The sequence below is a fragment of the Penaeus chinensis genome, chromosome 24 (genome assembly GCF_019202785.1).
Source record: "Penaeus chinensis breed Huanghai No. 1 chromosome 24, ASM1920278v2, whole genome shotgun sequence".
In the NCBI taxonomy this organism is placed as follows: Eukaryota; Metazoa; Arthropoda; class Malacostraca; order Decapoda; family Penaeidae; genus Penaeus; species Penaeus chinensis.
The window spans coordinates 11,266,918-11,287,037 of record NC_061842.1 but is presented as its reverse complement, the minus strand read 5'-3'; the positions used below and the strand labels follow the sequence as shown (position 1 = coordinate 11,287,037).

General features: G+C 45.8%; 1 protein-coding gene across 2 annotated transcripts in view; it reads right to left on the bottom strand.

The window, feature by feature from the left end:
- Nucleotides 1-222: 222 nt before the first annotated feature.
- LOC125037765 (semaphorin-2A-like) overlaps nt 223-20,120 on the bottom strand; it is a 775,566-nt gene continuing 755,668 nt past the window's right edge. For both annotated transcript variants that reach the window (XM_047630969.1, XM_047630968.1), the window contains 13 exons: nt 15,508-15,559; nt 14,204-14,266; nt 13,543-13,647; nt 13,082-13,352; nt 12,686-12,916; nt 11,784-12,020; nt 6,004-6,180; nt 5,776-5,900; nt 5,403-5,554; nt 4,915-5,106; nt 3,969-4,140; nt 1,347-1,418; nt 223-1,215 (listed from right to left, as the gene is read on the bottom strand). In XM_047630969.1, the coding sequence (XP_047486925.1) occupies nt 1,135-1,215; nt 1,347-1,418; nt 3,969-4,140; nt 4,915-5,106; nt 5,403-5,554; nt 5,776-5,900; nt 6,004-6,180; nt 11,784-12,020; nt 12,686-12,916; nt 13,082-13,352; nt 13,543-13,647; nt 14,204-14,266; nt 15,508-15,559 (1,930 nt within the window). In that variant the 3' untranslated portion in view covers nt 223-1,134. The remainder of the gene's footprint in view (nt 1,216-1,346; nt 1,419-3,968; nt 4,141-4,914; nt 5,107-5,402; nt 5,555-5,775; nt 5,901-6,003; nt 6,181-11,783; nt 12,021-12,685; nt 12,917-13,081; nt 13,353-13,542; nt 13,648-14,203; nt 14,267-15,507; nt 15,560-20,120) is intronic.

Below are 20,120 nucleotides of genomic sequence, written 5' to 3'. Positions count from 1 at the left end.
CAATCATTTAAAGGCAGAGGTAGTTTAGAAAAAGCTTACAAAATATCAGGATTAGGGGACTGACAATGCTTGTTAACAATATACATTACAAACCTGGGTACCTTTCAACCTGAGGAAGGCTAAATTTTACAATATTGACAGCTTACTACCCTTGATTTATGTGAACTATACTAATTCCAATTACAAATAACTTTCTTTTTCCACAGGCTGTTTGAGTTATTGATCAAAATATTTACTCTTTTTGGATTTCACACACACACAGTGAAAATAAATAATAACCTCTTTCCTTCGCAAACTGCACCACTCTAAGAGTCTACCAGGAACCTTTTTCGCAATGTAAATGCACCATTCCTTCAAGTCTTGGAGAGTCCTTGTTTCTTAGCAAGCGTGTCCTTGCCACACTCAAAGAATAGGGGACTGTGGCCTCCTCTAAGGATATGTTTGGAAGTCCATATCTCATGGTTCAATCTCTCTCACTTCACATCTCAGCTCATTTCATACACTTTGTAACTAAAAAAATTTGAAGTTCTAAGATCCACTGCTCACTGAAGCTCTTTGAATGCAGAAGCAATAATGCCCACAGGCGATTGTCCAGGAGCAAGAACTAGATCCTAATGAACTCCTTCACAGTTAAAAGATTTTACCAAGATTGGTAAATTAAAATGAATTAGTCAATAGCTTATGGTACCCTGATTGTTACTGGAGTTTGGGTCAAGTTGCCTGTCAGAACTTTAGCATAAGATATACTGTAAGAGATCATTTTCTGTGCACATGGCACCAGTTCTTGCTAGCACCCATTTTTTTGGTGGCACCATGATTGATTACATTAACATTTCATACGATCTTAATGTGGAAATAAGAAACAATTGGTAAAAAATAAAAATGAGAATTTTCAGTACTATTACATGCCTGTTTTTGGCAGTATTCTCTTTGATAGAGATAATGAATTCACTTGTTGTAAAGTAAGTCACTTGTCACTGAAGATGGTGATTGTCAACACAAAACATGTTTCCAGTATGTAGTAATAATTTAAGTAGCTGAACTAAAAATACCAGGCAAATTCTAGACCATCTAGAGGAAGGAGAATTCCTGACCCTTCTACTCCTTGACAATAGTTATACTTTCTTGGTGTAATCAGACGAATGGATTGCTCCTCTGATAAATGTCATTGGGATGGCTGTTCTGCTGGCTGATGTTATTCCTATTGGCACATTGCTGCAGGCAAAAGATGGTCATATAGAATATTAGGATGGTTAAAAAAAAAAAAAATCTTCATGCATGTACTACCATATAACAGATGTATATATTTCATCAATAACCTTTTAAATCACACAGCATTAACTCACCGCTTGCTTCCTTTCCCACGTCTTCATGGCTAGCTTATATTTCTCAAATTCATGGCACCAGTCACTATACACCTGGAAAATGAAATTCAATTTAGTAGAGGTTAAAAAAAGAGAAAGAATTTTCAATGAATAAGATTAATACACTAAAATGTAAACACCCATAAAATAATGATAAAGTAGTAGTAGTAATAATAATAATAATAGGCAGCATATGTAGAAGCATTTTTCTTGTTCTTATAATAGTAGGTGGTAGTAGTAGTAAGTAGGGGGTGGTGGTAGTAGTTGTAAGTAAGGGGGTGGTGGTAGTAGTAGTAAGTAGGGGGTGGTGGTAGTAGTAGTAAGTAGGGGGTGGTGGTAGTAGTAGTAAGTAGGGGGTGGTGGTAGTAGTAGTAAGTAGGGGGTGGTGGTAGTAGTAGTAAGTAGGGGGTGGTGGTAGTAGTAGTGGTAGTAGTAGTAGTAGTAGTAGTAGTAGTAGTAGTGGTAGTAGTAGTAGTAGTAGTAGTAGTAAGTATGGGGTAGTAGTGGTAGTAGTAGTAGTAGTAGTAGTAAGTATGGGGTAGTGGTGGTGGTAGTAGTGGTAGTAGTAGTAGTAGTAGTAGTAAGTATGGGGTAGTGGTGGTGGTAGTAGTAGTAGTAGTAGTAGTAGTAGTAAGTAGGGGGTAGTAGTGGTAGTAGTGGTAGTAGTGGTAGTAGTGGTAGTAGTGGTAGTAGTAGTAGTAGTAGTAAGTAGGGGGTAGTAGTGGTAGTAGTAGTAGTAGTAGTAAGTAGGGGGTAGTAGTGGTAGTAGTGGTAGTAGTGGTAGTAGTAGTAGTAGTAGTAGTAAGTAGGGGGTAGTAGTGGTAGTAGTAGTAGTAGTAGTAAGTAGGGGGTAGTAGTGGTAGTAGTAGTAGTAGTAGTAGTAGTAGGGGGTAGTAGTAGTAGTAGTAGAAAGTAGTAGTAGTAGAAAGTAGTAGAAAGTAGTAGTAGTAGTAGTAGTAGAAAGTAGTAGAAAGAAGTAGTAGTAGTAGTAGTAGAAAGTAGTAGTAGTAGTAGTAGTAGAAAGTAGTAGTAGTAGTAGTAGTAGAAAGTAGTAGTAGTAGTAGTAGAAAGTAGTAGTAGTAGTAGTAGAAAGTAGTAGTAGTAGTAGTAGTAGAAAGTAGTAGTAGTAGTAGAAAGTAGTAGTAGTAGTAGAAAGTAGTAGTAGTAGTAGTAGTAAGTAGTAGTAGTAGTAGTAGTAGTGGTAGTAGTAGTAGTAGTAGAAAGTAGTAGTAGTAGTAGAAAGTAGTAGTAGTAGTAGAAAGTAGTAGTAGTAGTAGAAAGTAGTAGTAGTAGTAGTAGTAGTAGTAGAAAGTAGTAGTAGTAGTAGAAAGTAGTAGTAGTAGTAGAAAGTAGTAGTAGTAGTAGAAAGTAGTAGTAGTAGTAGAAAGTAGTAGTAGTAGTAGAAAGTAGTAGTAGTAGTAGCAGAAAGTAGTAGTAGTAGTAGAAAGTAGTAGTAGTAGTAGAAAGTAGTAGTAGTAGTAGAAAGTAGTAGTAGTAGTAGAAAGTAGTAGTAGTAGTAGAAAGTAGTAGTAGTAGTAGTAGAAAGTAGTAGTAGTAGTAGAAAGTAGTAGTAGTAGTAGAAAGTAGTAGTAGTAGTAGAAAGTAGTAGTAGTAGTAGAAAGTAGTAGTAGTAGTAGAAAGTAGTAGTAGTAGTAGAAAGTAGTAGTAGTAGTAGAAAGTAGTAGTAGTAGTAGAAAGTAGTAGTAGTAGTAGAAAGTAGTAGTAGTAGTAGAAAGTAGTAGTAGTAGTAGAAAGTAGTAGTAGTAGTAGTAGAAAGTAGTAGTAGTAGTAGAAAGTAGTAGTAGTAGTAGAAAGTAGTAGTAGTAGTAGTAGTAGTAGAAAGTAGTAGTAGTAGTAGAAAGTAGTAGTAGTAGTAGAAAGTAGTAGTAGTAGTAGAAAGTAGTAGTAGTAGTAGATAGTAGTAGTAGTAGTAGTAGATAGTAGTAGTAGTAGTAGAAAGTAGTAGTAGTAGTAGAAAGTAGTAGTAGTAGTAGTAGAAAGTAGTAGTAGTAGTAGAAAGTAGTAGTAGTAGTAGAAAGTAGTAGTAGTAGTAGAAAGTAGTAGTAGTAGTAGAAAGTAGTAGTAGTAGTAGAAAGTAGTAGTAGTAGTAGAAAGTAGTAGTAGTAGTAGAAAGTAGTAGTAGTAGTAGAAAGTAGTAGTAGTAGTAGAAAGTAGTAGTAGTAGAAAGTAGTAGTAGTAGAAAGTAGTAGAAAAAAGTAGTAGCAGAAGTAAAAAGTAATACAAATTAGTAGTAGCAGTAGTAGTAAGAATGATAACTGCCCCCCGTGAAAAAGAAAAATATGAACACAGCAACGACCCGAAGATGAAATGAAATCCTGCCACAGGAAGAAAGGAGCAATACATTTGGGTTGGAGCACGTAATGAAGAGCAACGCCTTATTCAAAACATCACAATTTAGTGTTCTTTTCTTACTGGTGCGGTGGCGCATAATATATTCAAGTTCAACTATGGAATGTGCATTATAATCTAACGAATTTAATTTTTCAAAAAAAGTAATTTCAATTTACTTTTCTTATGCAAGATTACATAAAAACACACTATCAAGATACATATAACGTATGCTGGTTTGCATTGTAACCATACCTTCTGGAAATCATTAGTGCGAGCAGGTGCAGAGCAGCGGTGTGCATCAACAGTAATGTTGTATGAGCAGACAATATCTCCTCCCATCTTGCAGTCATAACGACCAGCATCAGCTTCATTTACATTCATCACCACCAAGCCATGTTCTGAAGTCTCAATATATTTGTCTGGCCTGTAAAAGAAGAAAAATCTTCAATATTTTAAACTCCATCCAACTGATACAGAAAGCTCTTCAACCAACAATAGTTATCTAAATATTTATCTTCATAGTGCAGTAATAGTACTGATCCATCAGTGTGTTTATATTACCACTTTGGCCAGTACATTAAGTCTTTTGGTGTGTGATCAGTAAATGTGCGTTGTTTTCTTTTACATAAACGCGGTATTGCCTTTTTAACTTATTATTATACACTTGTTTTCGTATTCATAATAATGATTTAATAGTAAGCAAAATTTCAAAATTCCCTTTAATACTTTGCAAAAAATCATTAGCATCTTCAAATAAAATCCGCAAAAGAACGGGTGACAATATATGTTATAAATGTTATATCAGTAAAATATAATTTTATGTCATGTTATATCTCATATCAAAAGGCTTAGTAAATTTCATTGAAAATTAATGTACAAAAATTCCCATGGAAAAATTAAAATATATTCTTACTTTTCTCATGCACAGAAACATAATTTTTACAGAAACTCAAGTTATAGCATGTAGAAATCTCTCCATTATTTTGCTGCTGACAATGTATATATATATATCTTTTCTTGCAAATCTCTTGGGGGGGATTTTATAATATCAAAGGTTAGGACACACATTGAAAACGTATGCTGTATATAACCGGTTTTTTCCAAGAAGTTCTTTATATTTCTTTTTCATTTTATATTTTCGAAGAAATTTTGGGTAAAAAAAATAATAATAAATAAAGGCTTCAAGCCACTACCTCACCTGTATCTAATCTGGTATTTGCCCTTATCCTTAGAATAGTGATGCCAGGTAATATCCTTGAGGGAGATCGGACGGGGAAGTTTCACTGCACAGCCTAAATGGATACTCTGCCCCCAGGTCACTACCATTTTCTTCTTTGCAATGCACGCATCACAGAGACCAGGGGTTGTTCCCATGACATCCTGCAAAAGTCTGAAAGAGGAGCGAGTTTTAGTAAAATAGTGAAAATATATAATTGTTTCCTGCCCATCTTACTCTCACCAATACATTTATATAAGAGACGCAAGACAGGAGAAAATCATACCAATTTTCAATCAATAACTTTGTCAATAGCATATTATTGCAACTCTATATTCCAGACTTTTTAACTAATTTGGTCCTGGTGATACTTCAATGACTATGTGGTACTATGTGGTACTATGTGGTATATTAGCATTTTTCTCTTCCCCCCAAAACTTGGTATCATTTTTAAAAACAAAAATATTTACCCTGGTTCATAAGGCTTGCAGGTATTAGCATCCTTGTCCCATCCACAGTATGGGTCATGTGAGCAGCGAAGGCAGTTGTCATATCTCCCCTTACACATGTAGAGATCCACTTGGCGCACACGTGTATCCGATGAGACATACAGTGACTTGTGCTGAAAGATTCAACCTCTTGTTAATATAAAAAAGAGAATTTCAAATATATCATTAATATCAAAGTCATTATATAATTGCTACTATGTAGACTCAATAATGACTTACCTCAACCTGAGGTAAGTCATTGATGCCGATATAACACCAAAGTGGATTACAAAAAATATTACAAGAATTGACTATATTATCTAATTTTACTGAAGTAACCATTAGCTCTCATTACCTTCTTGGATATTTGGATAGCTCTAATGGGTTCTGGAGTTGTAACTTCATACACGTCAAGAAGTTCAGAATGAGAAACTCCATCTGAATCCAACCACTCAACCACCTTGTAGACGCGGCCTTCCACTGCGAAGGTGAAATGCATTTATAGGAAAAAAATGTTTTTGAAGAGGCCCTTACATTAGTACAATCGCAAATTAAAAGAACTTATGAACCTCACAATACTTACATGAACCAGCATAATAAACGGTATAAGTGTTCTCTTGACCATAAGTGCCTCCAGTAACCTTATCTACCACCAGGTGTGTGAAGATAAGATCACGCTTGAAGAACACTGGTTTGTTGTGTTCATGAGCCACTGCTTCGTCCATCAGGGGATGCGACTGGAGGAATGTCAGCACGTTGTCTGTTGGGAGGAATGGCAATCTTTCTTTTATCAAACATATTGGAGAAAGGTGTATTTTCGCCATTACCTTGGAAGAGCCTCGGTAAAATGGAGAAGCTATGATGAAGTAAAATAAAAATAAAACTACATCTGACACGTTTAACGAATATTTCTTAATTCCATGTAAATCATATTCGTAAATTGTCAAAGTAATAAATCATTACCACCGTCAAAGGTATGATATGGCTGAGTATTATATAGCCGTAAAAATACCATCATGTGAACTTACTGTAAAGTAACAACCTTAATAATCAATAAAAAATTAACAGTAATGCAAGGTTACATGACGCGCCGCTTTCATGTCATGTCTAAGAAATAGTACATAAATGAAAGCAGTTAAAAGATTTAAACAAGCAATGAAAAAACGAATTCACTACAGAAACACCATCTTCGCTTCACCGGAAGATTGGCCTGACACTAATAACAGGTAACAAGGCTGGCGAGAAGTGGAGCTCCCATCCCTTCATGAGAGGGGAGAGTAGGCGTGATCTTGGCAGGAGGGAGCACCAGGGGAAGGACAGGAAGGAGGGGAAAGAGGAAGGAGGGGGAAAGAGGAAGGAGGGGGAAAGAGGAAGGGGAAGAAGAGGTAAGGTGAAGAGGAAAGGAAAAGGGGATGGGGAGCGTGAAGGGGGAGAGGGCGGGAAGGGGATTCTTGGTTCCCGCTCGGTTCGATCACCCGATGGCGTGAGGACACCGCCACTTGTGCCACTCTGGTCCCCAACACCAGGCATCCACGCGAGTCTCAGCGGGGGGAGCTTTTTATATCTAGGATTAATAATATACACGAGATGCCGATATCACTAGCATCAGAACCATTTTATCGCTACTACTAATCGCACAAGATGACTAGAGTTGTGCGGATATCAAATAGACGATAAACATCAAGCGGCATGATTATTCTCCGAATGGCATTGTTTATTTCAATATAGTACCGAATGCCATCGAGGATACAGAATGACTAATGTCGGATAAAAGAGGAATCCTCGCTTTCCTGACACGGAACTATAAATAACAATGGTCACCAGGCATTACTAATATCGTGTTTCGGTCTTAAATATGACAATGTAAACAACAAGCAAGAACCGCCTCGACGCATGCCACATATGTCACTGTCACATGAACTTCCATGAACGAGCCAACCTACTGCGACGTAACAAGCAAAGGCGACCTCCAAGGGAGGTGGGGGCTTTAGTGCTGTGTAGACAAGCGCTGTTTATAATGGTGAAGACAGAGGTACTAGGAGTGTCTGCTAATAAAGGATGAGTACTAAACCACCTGACAAGACACCGCGTCCTACTTCAAAATGTGAATGATCCCCCGAAGCCACCATCTGCAAGTCAATTTCAGAACAATCAGCATATATATCGTCTATGAGCCTTCTAGACAGGGCACTCCCTCTCCTTATAATCACACAGCTCCCTACTTCGACCTAGGACTCTCTACTCTGTCTACTCACCAACCGTCAGTAACAAATACCTTTGGTTTCAGTTTTCTATAACGGAGTGGCGTTCTCTTGGCACTACAGTGTGAGATGGTCAAGCCACGTGTGTCCCTTTTCTCACTATCCCTTTAAACTTGGTTTGTGTGTACGTTCAACATTCTGTAGATCATTATTCGATGAGTCTGGTCATTCACACTCCGGCGCCGAAACTCATTCTCCAGAGAGCACGTCCCCCCCTCCACCCCCAGCATGTGAGGAGGCAATGTCCATCCGGCCTGTCCTCCTAAACGGGGTCGCGTGTATAATATCAATTAAGTATATGGCCGCCTCCTACCATTTCGTGAGGTCACAATTCAATCTGGCGAAGGGTGTCCTCGGCCCACCAGTCCAACCTATCACTCGAGGAGAAAAAAAAGGCTGCCTGAACCATCGGGATTGATAGCTAAGATTTTTTTTTTTAGTCACCGCAACCCTATGGTACGAAAGACGCTTGGCTCGGCTGCTAAGAGCGGAAGTCGCAAGGAAGCAGCGCCCGTGCTTAATGAATTCTTTATGGCCTTTGACGTACTGCTTACAACCACTACGTATTGACAATTCTCTTTCAAGTAAGATTTAAAGCTACGTCATAACAAATAAATCGTAAAGGTAGCTTAATGCTCCCCTAATATCCAGGTTGGCGGAGGCGGCGCTACCTGGGTGGCCGCACGTGCAGCGCCGCCGCCTCAGGGAACATTGCTCCCACCGACCCCGCGCTTTCACCTGGATTCTAACGTCAAGGGAAGGACAATATAAAGTCGCTTTTGGCGTGACTAATGCATGACACGCTAGGGCCCTTTCGGCTTGAGCAACCCGGCGACAATTTGGTGACACATGACACGATATACGGATTGGAATACGGGCTTAAATCACGCATGCGAGGCAGGTCGTCTTGGACTCTGCGCGGAGCTTACGGAAGGTCGAATTTACGCTGACAACTACAGTTGGTAACGTTTGCGCGACGCTCGTAATGTTGTCATTGACGCTACAGTTACCCGGGAAAATGTATTTTATTTCAGGAGGAAAGCTAATGACTGGCGTGTATGTAGGTGAATTAAAAAGAAAAACAAATGAGCAAATAAACTGAACACGTCATACAATTCCAGCGCGTTACTTATTTTTTGCAGATGGGGATAGATTGTGTGTGGGGGTGGGGGGTGGGGTATATCTAACCTCCAAAATCGCCGCCATGCCCGCATCGCCTATTTCTTCGCCTTGTAACCTGCCTATCACTATATAATCCTGATCTTGCCATCGCTGCAACGTCACTGCCCTACTACGCTTCATCACCTATCTATGGACACATGAATGGCGTGTGACGAGTGTTGCCCTACACTACTTTGGCACTGACGCCGAGCCAGTAATGTTCCTTTTGCAAGAGGCCACGCAGCCATGTAGCGCCTCATGACGTCTGGGGGAAGTGGACAAGGAAGCGTGGCGCAAGTGGCCCCCCGCGAGGCCCCCTAACACGTGGCCTAACGAGTGCACACAAGAACCCGCCCGGCTGCCTTGTCTACATAGTGACCGCCTCGGGCCCAGCTCTTCTTAATTACTTTAATAATTATCACCGTGAATACTGGGCCGCAAAAGCGCCCAGTGGGGGGTAAGAGACGACGGAGGGGAGCGCGGAGAGCACCGGGGAAAGGGTTGAAGAGGATTGGGAGGACGCAGTAGTAGTTTATGGGAGCTGGATATTCTCAATGGAAGAGTCCTGGCCACGAAGCTATCTTCATCTTGAGATTGGAAATAAAAATGGGAGTAGCATCAAAATAAACAAAATATATCAAATCATGCGGTATCTACGGTTTTGTCAAAAATGGAATGAGACCACTGGGGGAATGGAAACCAACCGGGAACATGTTGCAAACAAGTTTATCCCTGTTCGTGGCGCCAACGCAGATGTCTCCAGTCTCTGTATTGGCGGTTGTGCAAACAGAACAAGGATGAGGGAGAAGGGACACGGCGGTGCCAGTTGATGGAACGAAGTGAACATAGGGCAGACCAGGATAATGACCCTCATAAAGGTGTGGGAGGGTTGCGGGCGTGGCCACACCCTTGCAGTTGCGACACTGAACGACGGTTTCCCTCCGAGGAGGGCGACCACAGATGGTCCCCGCGGGCGCTGCCAGGAGTCATGTACAGGCTAAAGGTAAGCTCGTAAAACCTTGAGCGTGACCATGATCTTGTGCCCTGTGTCCCTCCGACCCCGCCCCTCAGACCCATTCTAATCCCTTGACCTGAGCAACCCCCCTCCATCCCTTTTTCCCGGGGCATAATATAGTCTTGCACGACGCTCTTCCCCTCCTGGCCAGCGCGCCCCGTTTGATGGCACCACTACGCCCGCGCCCGGACGACATTCATCGGGGTGTAAAGGGGAACATATAGCCGCGTGCCTGCCATCTCCCGCCCGTCCGCACACGAGGTGCTCACCTGGATGCTGTGGGCCCGTCGAGGACATTAGTATGGCGCCGAGGCAGGGGTGCGTGCTCAGCACAGGGAGGACGGATCTAAAGTAAATACAATCATAAACTAATATTGTAATGATGCCATAAAGCAGAGTAAGCTAATTGCATGAGTATGATAAGCACACAATACAAGCGGCGAATAAATGGAAGACGCAGGAGCGCATTAGGACGTGGCCTCTCGTAAAGGTAAGTCGTAAAGGCCGCACGCCTCCCTCCAGATGGGGATCGATGCTGGCGCCGGACAGGTTATGGTGCATTATACCCGAGGGGGCTCCGCTCCCCGGGGGACCACTTCCTGGCCACTGGGATGCCGAGGCGAGGCGACGTCTGTGGCGCGGGGGTCGAGTAGAGACACGCCCTCCATCAATTAGTGACACGGGGGTCAGGGGTTCACCTAAAACCAGCTGCAGCCTCCCGACGGACGGTTCCCGACGGACGGTTCCCGACGGACGGTTCCCGGTGCCCTTTCGCCACACCGAAGCCCCTGCCCTAGATACATACCGCGTGTGTGACGTCATTCGAACCACCCCGTCATGGCCCATTTCACGATTGTGGAGAACAAGAAAGGGACAGACCGGAAATAGAGGCTTGGCCCCCCGAGTGGTCCCGCACGCAAACCGATCATCAAATAACCCAAATATGTCCACTGTAGCCCTCAAGGAATCTACCACCATAACAAGCAACACGCAGTTGTCAAGTATTCACCACTACAACCACTATCACGCAGCCTCGGCACAGAACACATACTACAGCCGCTCCTCGGTTAGTCCACTGCGCTGTTCGATATACTGATCTCACTGAACCTGAAGTACGACAAAAACCGCAAGCTTAAATGCAAATAGTATTTTTTCAAGTAATCTACACAAAGTTCGAGTCCCGCAGACTTGCATGTTGACAAACTGATTATATTTTTCTTGTACGATGTTTTGATCGAGATGTACAACTTCGTTCCACGCAGTCTTGCTGGATATAATTTTGTGCCATGTTGACTCACGGCTCTTAAACTTTACCTCGTATTGATTGGCGAATCAGAAATATTCTAGCTACCGGCAACCTCATTTCTGATTAGACAAGCGGATTATGATCTGGCGCAGTTACTATAAAGTTGCAAGTGCATTTCTGTCCTAATTAGAATAACTACTGATTTGAAATAAACGACTCAGTTTATAATCACCTGACGAAATACTCGTACTTTTATGTATTGACCAGGACTCCTTGACAATGAGAAGAAACAAATGCTTGATAAAAGCCTTGAGCGGCGCCGGGCATGAAATAAGGGCAAGCCCCCTGCATGGGGTATAATTATCACCAGGCGTAAATATCAATCGCCGAATCCATGCTGCACTTGCCTCTCGCCCTCCACCCGTCACCTGCGTGGCAGTCTGCAATATTTATGGAGGTCTGCCATATTTATGGGGGATCTGTTTACGTAATGGCCTTTACGCATGGTAGCTGCATGACACACTCATTAATGCCATGACGTCGTCCTGTCCATCTACGGGCATTTCACGGAGCAATGTTCACCACGAAGAAGCGTTCCGTTAACGTTCCTGCCGTACTTTCAGACTCCTAAAATGTTCTACCTTTAAAAAATCGACTTGATTAATGCTCGGCCAACTTACCTGGAAGAGTCTGCGTGTCGTTGACGCACTGGCCCGGCCTGGGCTCGGGCACCTTGGACGTGAGAACCGGCAGCCAGGCGGACGACGACGTGGCCTGCTCCTTGAAGCGCCCCAGAAACGCGTCTTGGATGTCGTCCAGGCTGAAGGTGCAGATGGCCGACCCCATGAGGCCGTTCATGCTCGTGGTGAAGACGGCGTAGAAGCGGGAATCGTCGCCGGGGATCTTGTACACGGACTCTGCGGACGGAAAAGCTATTGTTATCGAGGATGAAAAACCCACAGCGCCTTCTGGATAACGATAAAAAATACGTCCTCTATCATTTCTTGGAATATGGATGATTTTCGCGAGGTCACGTTTCACTAAAATACAACACAGCCACCGGAAAATTTCTCCACATAACCCGCTGTCATTACAAGATTCCATACGTGAAAAATAGCATACCATCTAGGCGGTTTACAACAGCAAAACAATCCGGGCGTGTGCAAACACTATCTGCATCCATCGCTACAGCGTTAAAACCTATTTCATTTGTTGACATAAGAACTGAAGGAAACATATCATTCCCCCGGTGAATGACGCCAGGTGGAATTCGTTCCGGAGAAAATCTCGCTTAAAGGTGAAAGAAATCACAAATGTGGATCTGTTTACACATCGGAATGGTGCATTAACAAGCGTTACAGTGTGATTTGTGAAAAAAAACTGCCGCATCACAATCAGGAGCCTCGGCGCGAGAGACGGCTGCAGTGCTGCCCTTTCTCAAGCACTGCCTCGGCGTCTTTCCGTGACGCGTGAGCCACCCGATCAGCGTACTTCCCTACGCCGCTACGCCAGTCCACGCCCGGCCATCGACAGGCGCCGCCCGTCTACGGCCGAGCGGGCGGCAAACGGCACTCATACTCACGGATCTCGTTGAAGTAGAAGGGGAACTCTCCCGGGATGGAGCAGTTGAGCCTGGCCTTGAGGTACGTCGCCCAGTTCTGCACAAGGATGTTCTTGCCGCCCGTGTCCTTCTTGCACACGCGGGCCACGCGCGAGTAGACGTTCTTGCCGCAGTTGATGTACTCGACGGCCGTCTCGCGGAAGAAGAACATCACATACTCGCCCACCTCGTACGATCCGACGAAGTTGGGCTCTGCAAGGAGAATTCATTAGTGATGGCGACGCAGAAGCCTGGCAACGTGAGTGAATGATCAATACGGCATTCCGACATTTCAGCGAGTACAACAGCCTCTATTGGGAAATCACACTCGTCACTACTCCCGCCCGGCCTCCCGAAGGGAAACGCTTCATCACTCACTGTCCAGCCACTTGGAGTCGTACTTAATGGTCCTCTTGAACGGGTACTCGCGCCGCTTAGTGGTGAAGTTGTAGAGGTCAGCCCGGAAGATGACCGTGTCCGCCTTGGTGAACTCGGCCACGGTGCCCGAGTACAGACCGGGCAGGCCCCCGGGGTTGCCGTGCTCCACCCACACGGCCGTGCTGTTGTCGGCGGGGTCGAAGGGGCACTTGGCCACACCCGATCCGATGCCGGGCACGTGCTCGTGCCGCGCCAGGTGCGTCATGTTGGCCTGGGCAAAGGGAGAGCAGAAAAGGTCACATTTTGAGAAAGGCAGTTTGAATGGGCGAAGCGAAAAGAAAAAAAAATATTTAACATACATTTACACGACTACAATCTAAACGGAGAGAAACGGGGAGAGTAAGAAAAAGGTCCTAATAACCAGTGGCACGTGCGGCCATTAGTCACAAGCAGATACTCACATAGATAACCCAGTCCTTCGGGTTGTGGGCGTTGGTGCCGCATATATACAGGCGGTTCTTGGACATGGGCTGGATCACGCGGATGTGGTTCCGGCAGTCGAAGTGCTGTGCAAAAAGTCAAATTAGATCAGTCTTTACTATAGATTCTAAAACATACTTTCGTAATTCCTTGCATAAGATTCAACACGCTGTCTACATCATATCTTTCGCAAACAAAGTAAAAGAGCGATAACTAGTGATTCAGTTTTCTGGTTCTGTTATTGGATTTTCTTTGGTGGTATGCAACATATCGATAAACCATATACACAACAAGAAATCTTTACTGTCACCAGCTGATAAATAAACAAAGCATAAAGAATCAGGTAAACAAAATACACGCACAAAAAATACACACTGATACAAACACATACACGCATACGCATACGCATACGCATACGCATACGCATACGCATACGCGCACACACACACACACACACACACACACACACACACACACACACACACACACACACACACACACACACACACACACACACACACACACACACACACACACACACGTCTTTAAATCAAATCCAACCCCGCCGCTTATGAGCACAAGCAGTAAACACGGAGGCTCCGAGATCAAGCACAGAGTCCAGGAGAGCAAGCAGAACCTCACCTCGGACTTCCCCCGCGACACGCAGCTCGACACGCTCGTCGGCTCCAGCAGCATTGAGTCCGTCTGTAAACATGCAAGAAACGAGTCAGGCGGTTTGTACACACTTTGAGGTAGACACATAAGAAGGGTGGAGAGGAAGGGGTGGGAAGGGTGGGGCGGAGGGGGTGGGAAGGGTGGGGAGGGAAGTGGAGAAGGCGAAGGGGAGATGAAGGGCGGAGAAGGGTAAGGGGCGAGGAAAGGGTATGGGAAAGTCATAATAAACACCATATGTAGTCATTAGTTACAAGCAGATTACTACTTGTATGAGGGAGAAGGGTAAGGAGGGAGAAGGGTAAGGAGGGAGAAGGGTAAGGAGGGAGAAGGGTAGGGAGGGAGGACGGGGTATGGGTAGGGAGAAAGGAAGGAGAGGGAAAGTGAAAAGGAAGGGGAGACGGGTAAGGAGAGAGGGAATAGAAAGGGGGAAGGAAGGGATGGGGAGAGAGGAAGGATGAGAGAAGGGTGTATGAGCAATGGTAGAGGGAGGGATGTAGGCCTTTGGAGAAATTGGAGAACATGGGAAGTAAAGGGAGGGGGGGGGCGATGCGGAAGAGGATGCACGCGGAGGAGAGGAGAGGGGGGAGCGGAGGAGAGGGGAGAGGGGGGGGGAGAAAGGGAGTAGATGGGCGAGATTGGGTAGGGGGAGGGAGGAGAGGGTGGAGAAAGGGAGGAGATAGGCGAGATTGGATGCGGAGAGGGGGAGGGGGAGGGGGAGAGAGGGAGTTGATGGGCAAGATTGGGTGGGGAGAGAGGAGGGGGGAGGATGGGAGAGCTAAATGAATACTGGGAAGGGGGTAGGGGCGAGGGGAAGGGAGGGGAAGGGAGTTTGTGGGGGGGGGGGTACAAGAGACGATGTGAAGTTAGTCGAGTAGATAAAGATGCTCTCAAAGGAGTAAAAATGTCAGCCAGGTTTCATTTGGAGTAAACAAGTTTCAAGCATTAGGTCGTATACTCTTGTTTGAAGAGAAGAGGAAAATCAACTTTAATTAGCCTTAAATATTTTTAAATATATTTATTATTTTTATTTATTTATTTTTTTTTTTTTTACAATTCTAAGACAACAGATACATGTATTTTACAGTTATTCCATAGATACAAACCAAAAGCTTAGACTGACTCCTGAAATAATAATAACTAAAATGCCAAAACTATGATTACAGGACAACATTTACCAATTATATGCAATTAAAAAAAAAAGAAAAAAAAAAATTGACCTCCCTAATCGCAAATCTAGTCCCGAATCTAATGCCAAATCCGACGATACTCACCTCGCAGTTCGTCTGGCTGACGTTGTTCATGTTAACTCGAATAACTTTATCCCTGAAATTAGAGAAAAAAAATACGAAGAGTTAGTATGTGACGCATATCTAGTCAGCACGACCTCAGCAGCCTAATCATCTCCGTGCTGGCAGTCATGCATGCCCGCACGCGATCCGGCATGCACAGGGGAAATAATGGCGGCAAATAAGAAGAGCTTAACAAGCATAAACTCGAGGCCAATTTATTGAACTTCGGCCTCAGTCTGCGAGTACATGACGAGAACACCGAGTCGGAGCTGGGAGCTACACTGGATGACATTTTAATACATAGGCCTACCGTGCTACACACACATCTAGGGATCTAAAATTATTGAGAGAGAGAGAGAGAGAGAGAGAGAGAGAGAGAGAGAGAGAGAGAGAGAGAGAGTGAGAGTGAGAGTGAGAGTGAGAGTGAGAGTGAGAGTGAGAGTGAGAGTGAGAGTGAGAGAGACAGAGAGAGAGACAGAGAGAGAGAGAGAGAAAGAGAGAAAGAGAGAGAGAGAGAGAGAGAGAGAGAGAGAGAGCGAGAGAGCGAGCGAGAGAGAGAGAGAGAGAGAGAGAGAGAGAGAGAGAGAGAGAGAGAGAGAGAGAGAGAGAGAGAGAGAGAGAGAAGAGAGAGAGAGAGAGAGAGAGAGAGAGAGAGAGAGAGAGAGAGAGAGAGAGAGAGAGAGAGAGAGAGAGAGAGAGAGAGAGAGAGAGAGAGAGAGAGAGAGAGAGAGAGAGAGAGAGAGAGAGAGAGAGAGAGAGAGAGAGAGAGAGAGAGAGAGAGAGAGAGAGAGAGAGAGAGAGAGAGAGAGAGAGAGAGAGAGAGAGAGAGAGAAGAGAGAGAGAGAGAGAGAGAGAGAGAAAGAGAGAAGAGAGAGAAGAGAGAAAGAGAGAGAGAGAGAGAGAGAGAGAGAGAGAGAGAGAGAGAGAGAGAGAGAGAGAGAGAGAGAGAGAGAGAGAGAGAGAGAGAGAGAGAGAGAGAGAGAAGAGAGAGAGAAGAGAGAGAGGGGGGGGGGTAAAAAAGGAAAAGCGAGAATGAAGAAATAAAGGCGCAAAGGGGGGGAAAAGGAGGGGAGGAGAAAAAACGAAATTAAAAGAGCTGAATGCCAACATAAACAAATAGCCGCCTAATGACAGCCTGGCCTCCAGCGCAAACTCAAGGGCAGCGTATGAAGCGCATAGATCCCGAGGAAGAGCGAGGGGCAGCGGGGCTAAAGCAAAGGCAGGTACTGGGGAAGCGCTCGTTATACCACTAATTAATACAGCATTTAGAAGTGGGTAATGGCCGAGTGGAGGGTGAGGGGGCGGCGAGTGCAGGGGGGTGGGGGGCGAGTGGAGGGGAAGGGGCGGCTGGTGGTCGGGCCGGCAGTAAACACCTCTTGGGAGTAGCATGATACCGTCACATTAACATACAAATGTTTCTTGCTCCCTCTCCGGCTAAATACCTTCATAAAATGGGCCCCCCCCCCTGGCACCCGCACCCCTACCTCCCCACGCCCTCCGCTATCCCCGGCCATACCATCTTCCGGCCGATGACAAGGACTATCCCCTATCCGGTTTCGTAGATCGAGTAGCGGCACCATCAGCCCATAGCACGAGCGGCGAGGGCGCTTGATGTCGCCGCCCAGCCCCTCCGAGCGCACCAAAGAGGTGATTCACGACCATTCGCCTCCGCTTGGCAATATGCAAATGATGCGTTGTTTTCTCGAGAACAATATTCCCGAGGAACCTTACCTCGCCCTTCCATCCTCCCTCCCTCCCCCCCCTCCCTCCTTCCCTTTTCATATTGTGTTCCTCTCCCTGCCAACACTCTCGCCCCCCTCCACCCCCTCTCGACCTCATCGCGAAGCAGGCCATCGGGCCGACCCCGGTGATCCCCTAAAACCATACCAACACAAACACAAAAAGGCTCGCAAAACACACGCAGACACAATATATGATCTCCGGAAGAGTTACCATAATAGACAGCAGTTCTAATTTAAAGGACAAACTAGCCCCGGCCCAAGCTATAAATTCGTCGAAATTACTAACAATCACCCATACTAACAATTCCGGGACACGAATGAAATGTAAGGCTTCTGATTATCAATTGTTTACACTTGTAACGGGAATACAAGACTCGCGGGTGGCACGCGATGGTGGCGTAACGTAGCCCATCGAAGTAGACGGGAAGAGGGAAGGGAAAGAAGAAGGAAGAGCGAAGGGAAAGAAGAAGGAAGAGGGAAGGCCAGCGGATAGAGGCGAGGAATGGGGAAGGGGGCGGGGAGGGCCAGTGGCACAGTCTCTTCAAACATGTTCTCACACATACACACGCGCACACCCGTGTACACAAGGGCACACATTCTACCCTAAGAAAGAGCCACATAAAAGCTGCCACCCGCTAGTCTACATCTTGCCTATTAATTTTATGCAAAAATGTGTCACAGCCAACTGGGCCAATGTTAGCGTAAGCAGCCATTCGAGGAGACCCCCTACGGTGGCTTTCTTGCCTAGGTTCTATCCAGGGGAGGTGGCCGCCCCACCCTTGCAAGGGGCATGCGAAAAGGGGACCTGGGGAGACCACCTTTGTAAAGTCGAACTACGAGGTCTTGGATGCGGACCCCGAACGGTTTATTAAAGCTTAACTCGACTGCGAATACATCATTCCAGTTTTTTTCCTCTCCAAAACTGACCAGGTATGCAGAATGCAACAAAAATAAAGGGGGAAAAAATCATATATAAAATGTTCTCATCACCTATTCCTCCGAATTCTGTACAAAATCTCCGTCTCATCGCCAGTATACGTCAGCCTCTCTCTCCCTCTCATCAGCAAGTGTAAGCTTCCCTTCCCCTCATATTTTTTTTCCATAATACACGCCGGTTGATGGCCGCGATGGACACCTGGGGGCGAGGAGGGGCCACATTATACAAGGTGATTAGAAACGCAACAGGTGCACCGAACACCCACATCCCGCTATACTTTCGTGCGACCACAATATCCTACTCCCCCTCTTCGCCCATTCATATTTTTTCATTCACATAGTACGTGTGGCGGAAACGGAAAAAAATACACGTCAATGTCTCCACTCGCCCAGCGACAGTATAGAAGTATGTTGTTTTGTCCGGTCGAATTATATACACACTCCCGTCTCAAATTGAGAGGAGAGGAGGGAGGAGGTGCGGAGGGAGGGAGGGAGGGAGGTAGGGAGGGAGGTGCGGAGGGAGGTAGGGAGGGAGGGAGGGAGGGAGGTGCGGAGGGAGGGAGGGAGGGAGGGAGGTGCGGAGGGAGGGAGGGAGGGAGGGAGGGAGGTGCGGAGGGAGGGAGGGAGGGAGGGAGGGAGGGAGGTGCGGAGGGAGGGAGGGAGGGAGGGAGGGAGGTGCGGAGGGAGGGAGGGAGGGAGGGAGGGAGGGAGGTGCGGAGGGAGGGAGGGAGGTGTGGAGGGAGGGAGGGAGGTGTGGAGGGAGGGAGGGAGGGAGGGAGGGAGGGAGGGAGGGAGGGAGGGAGAGGGAGAGGGAGAGAGAACGCATCGACCAAGAGCATTACACGGAGATAAAAAATACAGAAAAACGGCAATTAAACCAACACCACCTATATGCAAGGGCTGATTACCACGACACCAAAGACCGCAACAGTGCGTGGCGGTGAGCATCAGCCTACCAAAGGCTTAGTTCATCCTCCTCCGCCAGCGCCATCTCCTCGGGTCTCTTAGGGCGCCGCAGTACTGCGCCCTGCACTCCTACATTATGAATGGCCTCCCGCCTTTATCGTCGCCCGGCACCTTCGGCCTCAGTCTTCCTATCTGATTACTTGGGAATTTCCGCTCGCTACGCTCAAGAACCTCATTATATTTTGAGGAAAGAAGTGGGAGTGAGGGAGTGAGGGAGTGAGGGAGTGAGAGAGAGAGAGAGGGAGAGGGAGAGGGAGAGGGAGAGAGAGAGAGAGAGAGAGAGAGAGAGAGAGAGAGAGAGAGAGAGAGAGAGAGAGAGAGAGAGAGAGAGAGAGAGAGAGAGAGAGAGAGAGAGAGAGGGAGAAGAGAGAGAGAGAGAGAGAGAGAGAGAGAGAGAGAGAGAGAGAGAGAGAGGTGAAGAGAGAGAGAGAGAGAGAGGGTGAAGAGAGAGAGAGAGAGAGAGAGAGAGAGGGAGAAAGAGAGAGAGAGAGAGAGAGGGGGAGAGAGAGAGAGAGAGAGAGAGGGTGAAAGAGAGAGAGAGAGAGAGGGTGAAAGAGAGAGAGAGAGAGAGGGTGAAAGAGAGAGAGAGAGAGAGAGGGTGAAAGAGAGAGAGAGAGAGAGAGGGTGAAAGAGAGAGAGAGAGAGAGAGGGTGAAAGAGAGAGAGAGAGAGAGAGGGTGAAAGAGAGAGAGAGAGAGAGAGGGTGAAAGAGAGAGAGAGAGAGAGAGGGTGAAAGAGAGAGAGAGAGAGAGAGGGTGAAAGAGAGAGAGAGAGAGAGAGGGTGAAAGAGAGAGAGAGAGAGAGAGAGGGTGAAAGAGAGAGAGAGAGAGAGAGAGAGGGTGAAAGAGAGAGAGAGAGAGAGAGAGAGAGGGTGAAAGAGAGAGAGAGAGAGAGAGAGAGAAAGGGTGAAAGAGAGAGAGAGAGAGAGAGAGAGAGGGTGAAAGAGAGAGAG